The sequence below is a fragment of the Pteronotus mesoamericanus genome, unplaced genomic scaffold (assembly GCF_021234165.1).
Source record: "Pteronotus mesoamericanus isolate MK-2021 breed Mesoamerican mustached bat unplaced genomic scaffold, CSHL_Meso_final scaffold_99, whole genome shotgun sequence".
Lineage (NCBI taxonomy): Eukaryota > Metazoa > Chordata > Mammalia > Chiroptera > Mormoopidae > Pteronotus > Pteronotus mesoamericanus.
This window is the reverse complement of record NW_026555330.1, coordinates 14,684,798-14,693,788: the sequence shown is the minus strand read 5'-3', so window position 1 is coordinate 14,693,788 and position 8,991 is coordinate 14,684,798. Positions and strand designations below refer to the sequence as shown.

Sequence of the window (8,991 nt, the reverse complement as noted above, 5' to 3'; positions counted from 1 at the left end):
GTGCCCGGTCTGGGTCACTAGAAGGTCTGGGTCACTAGAAGCGCCAGGAGGGGGCGAGCCCAGTCTGTACCCCCACGCCTAGCTCAGCTGCGAGCCCGGCCAGGGCCCACCGCCTCCTCTGCCCGCCTCCTCGCTCGCTTTTCTTCCTAACCAGGTTCCCCTCGCCCACCGCCCGGCGCGCGTTCAAGGTCGGGGAGGCTCTGCTGCGAGGCCGCCCTCCGGCAGGACAGCCACGGGCGCGACCCTGTCCCGGGCCACCGGCCCCCAGGAGAGTCCCCGGAGACGCAGCCTCCCTGGGGCGATAGGAATTGGGCGCCCGGGGCGGATCTCCGGGCCTATCCGCCCGCCCCGGCGTCTGCCCCACGCTGCGGAGACGCGGGCTCCCCCTTGTGGCCGCGGCCCGGCTGCGCGGGGGCGGGGCGGGGCGGGGCCGGCGGCGGAAGGGGCGGGGCGGGTCGGGGCGCGCGGATGGCGGGGCCGGCGCAGGAGGAACTGTGCGCGCTGGCGGCGATCTTCTGCGGGCCCGGCGAGTGGGAGGTGCTCAGCCACTCAGGTGACCGCCGCGCGCCAGGGGACCCGCTAGGGATGGGGGCGGGGGGCGGGGCAGGCGGGAGTGGAGGCCATTCCCCCAAGAGTGGCCGGTGTCACGCCCCGGCTCGCGCCGCTGCTTGGAACCGGGAACCTGAGGCCCACGCTCGGGCGCCCCCGTCCGGCAGGTCCCGGCCTTCCGTGCCCCTCCTGGGCCCGTCGTCGGCTCAGCGCGCGCCTGTCCTGTGCCCCGCGCGCCCGCTCTGCTCCGCAAACTCGCGGAGCGCCCGCCCCGTAGGGCCGGGTGCCCCCTCCCGGAACGCGCTCCCCTGCGCTTTCCGGGCCGGTCCCGTACTTACTCTTCAGCTTTCACCTTAAAAAGAGTTCTTTCCCGACCCCTCGTGTAAGACAGCTTCCCCAGATTGCATTGCTGGATGGTCCTGCGAGCCCCGTGCGTTCTGGCCCCGCTACCGTGTTAGGTTGTCTCAAGTAGCTGGAGGGCAGGGCTCTGTCTGCTTTGCAATCACAAAACTCCAGGGTACCTAGGACAGTGCCGGGCGCACAGTAGGCGGTCAATAAAGGCGGGTTTTGAATTCACGCCGCGCGCGGTCTGAACCCTTTCTCCGTTCTGTTCCGAGGTCCTTGCTTCTCTGACGCTTTTTCGAGGCCCCTGAAAGGCAAGTGTCACTTGAAGGGTCCTGGGGGCGCGTGAGTTGTTCTGCCTACACTTGTTTATCTCCTGCGAACAGACGCTGTTTCCAAGGCTGTTTTTGGTGACTCCTAAAACTTACTCTGTCCCTGTCCGTGGCTTCTATTAGGGGAAAAAACCTATAGCTTATGGAAAAGGGCAAGTGGTGCCGATAATTGCGTTTTCGCTGGGCTTTCGGGTATGAAAATTTTTTGTCCCAGGAGTTCGCCCCCTCTTAGATGGCGGCCGCGGTTAACGGGGGCTTCCCGACCATAATCGGCTGATGGTTAAGGAGGCCGTGGACAACGTGCTGGGTGTTGCGAGCAGGCCGTCTGGGGCCAGGACGGTTTCCTGCCTGGTGCAGGGAGGCTGGCTCCTGTAACCACTGCTCCTTCTGTCCCCCACCTACGCAGGTCCCCAGCACTGCTCTGTGCCGGGCACCGCGACACGGTGGCTCAGGGAGTGTGACGGACCTGCTTTCTCGTTAGAGCCTCGCCTGCCCCGTGTTTGTCTCGAACAGTCGTTTAAAATCTGCACGCAAGGGCTTGCCCCCTCGTCCCGTTCCCTTGTCACCGCTGTTCCGATCGGACGGCGTCCCTAGCTCATCGCTTCGCCCGCTGTCTCTGCTGCCCTCTCGTTGGTAATTATTAATCCTGGGCCCGCGCCAGCCCTTCGCAGAGGTCATCGGACCCCCGAGTTCCTTTGTTACGGCTCAGCCGGGGCCATCCGGGGAGACGAGCCTGTGGTTCCCCACGGCTCCTGAAACAGGCCTGGGGCGGTGGCCTGGGTCTGGCTCTGCTGCTGAGCGTGGGTCCCGGCCGACGTCGGGTCGTAGCTAACCCGCACACGTAAGTGTGGAGAGAGAGAGCCGCTCCTTAATATCCAGAACGCCGAGGATATTTTATCTGCTGTTTAATTAAGCATGACTTTCAAGCCGTGCCTCCTAATTAATTTAATTCTGTTCTGGCATCAATAAGTAATTGAATTATAAAGGAATTCAGTGTAACAGCTTAGGACATTTTGTTGCTGAGAGGTTCGCGGGAGAGCAGGGCGATTCGGGGACTGCGAAGCGGCCGCGTGGTGGTCGCAGCCGGGCGTCAGGGCGCGGCGCGGGCTTCCCTGCCGGACCCCGGCAGACACGCGCGGTTCTGCTGGCCCCGCAGCCACGGTCGCTGGCAGCCTGGGTTGGCGGATGTCAGCTTGCTGCCCCCAGTTTGCCGGGCCCCCTCCAAGTAAGCGTCTCTTTGCTGCCACGGGGACCAGAAGACCCTGGGACGACGGCACTTGTGGGACGCGGTGGCCCAGGCAGGCGGAGGCTCCCACCCAAGCGTCGCCTGGGAAGGCCGCGTGAGCGAGGAGGCCGAACCGTCCGGTTCGGTTCAGCCGGGCTGGCTTGTGCCGAGGGCTTCTGGGGACTCCTGCACGTTTTGGCCTCTTTGCGACGGTTCCAGGACGCTGATAGCGCTGATCTCATAGGGGGACAGGTTTCGTAAGCCCCCCCCTGGCCCCGCCCCGTGCCAGGCGGTCTGCGGACACACTGGTCAGGGGTCTGCGCCTCCCGTGCCGTGCGGTCCGGCTGGGGCCAGGTGTCACGCGGCCCCGACGGGGTGCCTGACACTTTAAATGTGTCGCGCTTGGCGAGGGTTTCTTCGCTTTATTTTACAGAGAAGGTAACGGATGGTAAGGCAGGCTCCAGGGTGTTCGGACCCTCACGCTGTGTCATGCCGCCTAAGGGACGGGGTGGGAGAGCAAGGGCGAGGACCCAGGGAGGAGGGACACGGGTGCGGCGCACCTGTGAGACAGGTGAGGTGGGTGTTGTTATAAAGCTTCGTGTCCCGGCCAGGTCTCGGGGGTTCGCAGAGAGTCCATTGCCATCGTCAGTGCTCACTGTACGAGGAGTTGTTTCTGGAAATTAGTTTACAGATGAAAAAGGTGAGACGGCGACAGGCAGCTGAGCCCTGGCAGCACGTGACGCGTTAGTGGCCCTGGAGGGGTTGGCGCTGTGCTCACACTGCCGATCGGACGGCCACCGTCACCCATGGGCCCCCGCGCGCTCCGCTCTGTCCTGCGGATGGTGGGCGCGTGCCCACCCCGGGAGAGCCGCTCAGCCGTGGCCTCCGCTGCTAGAGGATGGGGCTGCCCCTTGGGGCGTCGCTTACTTTAGGTTTTTCTTTCCTGTGACCACATTTTAAATGTCAGAAAAACCCCAGCCATGATGTGGGGACCGGCCGTGGCGTCCGCGCACGTGGGGGGCCCGCCTGGGGCAGGGGACAGGAACCCGGGGGCGGCACTGAGCCGGAGGCCATCGGGCTGCTTCGTGTTTTCCCGAGCAACTTCTCATCCGAGGACGTTTACAGATGGCAAAACAAACAAGCAAACAAACAAACAAAGAAAATCAAGTGTGGGAAGTCGGCTGTCTGTGCTGTAGAGGTGGTTTCCCCATGGGCCCTGAGCGAATCGAAGATCTCACTGCCTGAACTCTCGCTTGCATTTTCCAGGGTTGGCTGTTACTGGACGGCGTTTACTGAGTTTCTACTGTTGACTATGAAGTACAGCAAACCCTTAAAAAGGACATTCACGCGGAATCGGGGCTTCCCTTCCCTTGCTCTAGTTCGGGTTTCCGCTGTCAGGAGCGTGGTTGGCAGCGCGGTTTCTTTGCTGCCCTTGTAGGGAGGAAGGAGGCTTGACGCCTGTTGTCGTTACCGTGTTGGTACCATGGGTGCACTTCCTACAGGGCGGATGACTTCTTAACCCGCCCCAACAGCTAGGGAACATGTACGTGAACTTCAACCAGGGGCCAGACCGGCACACCCTGGAGAGGCCTTCGGAACAGACGGACATCGTCTGGGGACTTCGGATCATGTTAGTTTTGGAGGCAGCCGTTGGTTTCTGGGGCATAGATGTTAATGACGACTTTGTGAGTTACGCTCACTACTGAGTTTGGGGGCTGGGGAGGGGCGGAGATTAGCATTAGATTCAGAGCACAATTATGTTTTTGGTGATCACTCTGCTTCTAAGCTGATGATAATCTTACAGCAGAGAAGGGCAACTTTGTTTTCATTTTTTATGGGGAAAACATCCACAACCAGACAGGCAGTACATGGGGTTATGTGAAAAATTCCAGGGCAAAAAGGAGGCAGTTTACTTGCATCTCAAACGCAGGCAGATGAGAAATGGAAGGGTGGTCTACATACGTAGAGGTTTAAGGAGAAAGTGAGTTCTTAAAAAACGTGCACCTTTATTACTACATTAAATATCAGCAGAATGGGCTGTGTTATCGGGCTTCTCATTTTGTGACAGGGGTAGCGTTAGTCTGGGTCGTTTTAGTTTGTAGCTTGTGTGTGTGTGGTGGGGAGCTGGGAGCCAGCTGATGTTTGTTAGGTTCTTAAACAGGGGGATGTCCCCTTGCGCACGGTTGGAGCCGGGGCGAGGGGCGGCGGTCGGGGGACGGAAACGAGAAAGCTGGGCCGCCTCTCGGAGGGAGGGTGAAACGGGGCGGGCGGGCAGAGGCGCTGGGGAGCAGCAGGGAGGCAGGTCGGCGGCCCCGCGGGTCCTCCACGCTGCCCTCTTCTGCTCCACTTGGAGCCCGAGCCGTGGGCTCCTGCCCCTGGTGCTTTCTCAGCTCTGCAAAGTGGGCAAAGCGTGGGGAGCACCTGGCGGGGGGATGCGGAGGGCGTTGGCAAGAGCGACTGTTTCATCTGGCGTCCTGGGTGCCTCCCGCTCCTTCCTCGAAACGGAAACCGCTGGCCGGGTGTCGCCGAGGTTCCGTTCGTTCATCCCGCGGCCCTCACGCCGCCCTGGTCCTGGCAGGTCTGGAGTGGGACAGGGCGGGTCCGGCCGTCGCGGCGCCAGGACGGCCGTGGGGCGCGGCACCCGGGCTCCCACTGGGGCTCAGGGCCCGCTTCCACGCGGACGGACCGCGCGGTGACCCTCGCTGCGCCGGGTGCGGAGCCGGCGGCTCCATCACCGGTCTCGTAGACACGTGCTGCTGAGCCTGTGCAGCTTCCTGTGAGTTTATTAGGGGTTTCCAGAATCGTCAGCGAAGTCCGGGTAGAAAACGGTTTTCTGCTGAGGAGCCTTTCTGGTCACCCCATAAAAATGGGGGAAGAGCCAGTCGAACGCCAGCGAAGCCCCTGGTGCTGGTGGGACGGGCTCCAGGAAGGAGTGTGGAGGTGGAAGGAAGTAACCTGTAAACCAGGCTTTCGCACCAGTAGGGGTCTCTTCCAAACATTACTCAGTTTTCACGTGAAAAATACGTCGCCATGGGAAACAAAACTCTTAGCTGGCCGGGGCCCTCCTCAGACCGCGCGGCGGGCAGCTAACGGCTCTGTTTGGATGCCTTCCAGAGACGGACGGCGCCGTGCTCAGGATTCTCACGGAAGCCGAGGGCCCGGCGGAGGACGCGGCCGTTCCCCTGGAGTTGGTGTTCCACCTGCCGGCCGGTTACCCCTCGTGTCCGCCCGGCGTCTCCGTCAGCTCCGAGCGCCTGACGCGGGCGCAGTGCGGGGCCGTGAGGGAGAGGCTCCTGGAGCACGCACGGAGCCTTCTGCCGGAGCCGATGGTCCACCAGCTGGTCCTCTGGCTCCAGCAGCACCTCCGGCACATCCTCGCCGAGGCGGGCGCGGGCGGCGGCCCCGGACAGTGCCCTTCCGCAGCGAGCGCGACGGAGGACGAGGGGCTGTGGCTGGCCCTTCTGCACGTGGACCACATGAGAGCGAAGAGCAGATACGCGAGGGCCGTGCGGCAGTGGGCTGCCGGTTTGGGGCTGACGGGGAGACTGATGCTCATGGGCAGAGTCATCCTGATTTTGCTGCAGGGACGCAGAGACGACATCAAGGTGCCTGCAGGTTTGGTGTTGAAAGGGCATCCCACCGTCTTCTGCTAACGTGATGCCTCTGTACATATGCGTAGTAACGGTGGGCAGACCGATCGCGTGCCTGTTTTCGCTGTTCCCACGCGCGTGGGTCTCCCTTTTTAGAGAGTAGCTCTATCTGCTAATTACGACTACAGACGTGAAAAACTTGACAATCAAGGAGAAGGTTTTATTTTAAAAAAAATGCCACTGAATGTGGGTGGGAGGTCGTAAAAAGCCTCCGTGGCCTACGAGTGTGCGTTCTCTGATGAGCCTCACTCCGCTCATGCACGCGCACTCCGCGCCTGTGCCTGAGGTAGGCCCAGCAAGTGCTGTATCTGCGGTCAGTCTGCAAAAACGTTACTCTGTGGCCGTGAAGGGTGCCGTCTGACACTGTAGTTGGCTACCTGTCGCACTGGAAAGGGGAGCCAGGCCCCCTAACCGCGGTGCAGTGTGAGCGCCGGCGCCCCCGGGGACCGTCCCCTCCCTCCTCAGGTTCACGTGCCGCCTGACTTGTCTCGGCCGCGGCTTCCCCGCCCTCGTCTGCCGATGTCTCGGGTTCGCATTCTGACGCCTCTGACCTGTTTCACGTGGGGCCAGATGAGGAGAGAGCTAATTATACCTCCCATCTTCAGAGAGCCACACGTCACCTGTTAAACGTTGTGCCTTCAGAGGGGTTGGGTCAGGAATCACTGCAGTTGGGTCTGCTGCGAACGGGCGGAGCGTGCGCAGGCCGAGATCGCGCAGGTTTGTGGAAGGGCGGCCGAGCTCGTCCAGGACGGGGTCTGACCGGGAAACTCGCCTGGCGCCTGGCCTGGCAGCTCAGTGCGGGTCACAGCAGGTCGCTGCCACAGGTGCTCGAGTTTCATAGAGATCCTGGGTTGGGGCCTGGCCGGGAACCGTGCATCGTAAGGGGATTTATAACCTACCTGTAAAAGTCGATCCTTTTGAGTGCGATCACTGGCCGGTAAAAGGGACGCAGCTTACTTTTCTTGCTCTTATTACCCCAAAGGTTCTGACGGTTCGTTCAGGCAGCCCAGGCCTCTCAGCTACAAGCAGCTGCTTTGCAGAGATTAGACTGGACCCATCAATTCATTAACAAGTCGTTACTCACACAGCTCGAACTTGGCTGATGTAGAGAAATTTCACTTTTAAGGGGTTCTTTCTTTTTTCTTAACTGTCCCTAAAATGCCGTTTCGTGTAAACGCCTCTGTTGCATTTTCATAGGGTTGCAGGTTAGCCCCGAGAGCCCCAGGCGCCTGTGCCCCTGTGCCGCCCCCGGGGACAGGCAGGCGCTGTGCACCTGCGAACGCCATTCCGACGCAGGGGGGTCGCAGGGACGGTGACAGTGGCGGTGCCAGCAGCGCTGTGCACCTGTCAGCTCGCTGAGCCGCGAGCGTCGCCTGCAGGTGTGGGGCAGGTTTCTGAGGCTCCGGGCCAAGAGCGGCCTGGCTGCCCGTCCGGGATTCAGCCTGAGTCGGCGGATGGCGTCAGCCCTCCCTCCCGCGTGCCCCGTGCTTCCCCCAACCCAGGGTGTAAGAGCACGTAACGCCCTCCCTGCTCGGTCCCCAGCGAGCGCCCTTGAAGCACGTGGGTCGCCTGCAGGGTGCGGCTCCGGGGAGGTTGGGCCCTGCCAGCGCATAACACCCTGCTTTGTCGTTTAGGAGTACCTGGTGCTTCAGAAAACCTGCAGAGTCGACGTGGACTCGAGCGGGAAGAAGTGCAAGGAGAAGATGGTCAGCGTGCTGTATGAAAGCCGGGTGCAGCCGGAACACGCCAGGTGCCGTGCAGCTCCGCGCGGGCGCCGGGGGCTGGTCGGCGGCGGGGCTCGGACGCGCGGGGCTCGGACGCGCGGGGCTCAGACGCGCCGGGCTCATCTGCCCGTTTCTCTCTGCCACGCAGGTTCGCGGCCTTTGACGTCAGAGAGTTCCCGCGCTTGGACGCGCTGCGGGAGGAGTTTGAAACCGCGGGCCTTCAGGAGCTGTTCTCCGACTTTGTCCTCGGGCTGGTGAAATGAGATGGAAGGCAGGATGTTTTTTTTGGAAAACAACAGTGTTTTTATTTTTTCTGTTGTTTGCGTTGGATTTTGGGGGCGGATACCTGAAATCACTCATAAAGGGATGATTTTGAAGTTTTCATGAAGCAAAATGGTAGATACCATCTCAACTTCCGGAACAAAAGCCAATTGTTTGTGGGACGTTAGGCAGTAAAACCACCCATGGCGCTGATTTCGGGCAGTGAAGGCTGTGGGTTTAGTGGACGGAACTTCCTTTGAAAGGTAAGAGGGTGACGGTAAACACGCCCTCGTGTTCACGTCGATTTGTTTGGGTCTGTGCGATTTTCTGGCTAATTTTTTCTTTTATAATAAAGTGATCTTTTAAAAGAGATTTGTTTACTTGTTTCATGTTTCCATGTTTAGCATTCGATCATGATTCCCCCCCCCCCCCCTTATTTGATTAGGTCTGATGTTTTAAGTTGAATGTTAAGAAAAATGGATTTCTGTGTAGAATTGCACAAACCTTAGATTAAATTCCAACCAGAGAAGTTCTGTGGAATCTAATTTTCAGTTGCGTCCATCGGGGGCCCTGAGTAGCACCGAACTTGCTAACTCACAATAGGACCCGGGAGTCACCGAAATAAAGTCTTTTGAAAAATTTATGGTCTGGTTTTAGAAGCGGGGCCCTGTTTCCCAGAGTGGACGTGACTTGCTAGATGGTGGGAATTCTACGGAGGTGCTGTGTTTTCACTTCTCATGAAATACATCAGAGTGGGATACCCTTAGAATACGTTTGCGGCGCCCGCGGAGCGGAGACGCGCTGGCCCTCCAGGTCGTGCTGAGGTCCGCCGCGGGTTGGAGGGCGAAGGGCCCGGTGAGGACAGGAAGGCCACGCGGAGCCTCGCCGCAGCCTGGGGCGCCCCGGGA

At 60.6% G+C, this 8,991-nt stretch overlaps 1 protein-coding gene across 1 annotated transcript; it reads left to right on the top strand.

Moving 5' to 3' along the window:
• Nucleotides 1-454: 454 nt before the first annotated feature.
• Nucleotides 455-8,408, top strand: RWDD3 (RWD domain containing 3). The gene is made up of 4 exons (XM_054565097.1): nt 455-553; nt 5,563-6,053; nt 7,733-7,848; nt 7,971-8,408. The coding sequence occupies exons 1-4, from the start codon at nt 469-471 to the stop codon at nt 8,083-8,085; spliced, it is 807 nt and encodes a 268-aa protein (XP_054421072.1). The 5' UTR covers nt 455-468; the 3' UTR covers nt 8,086-8,408.
• The last annotated feature ends 583 nt before the right edge of the window (nt 8,409-8,991 follow it).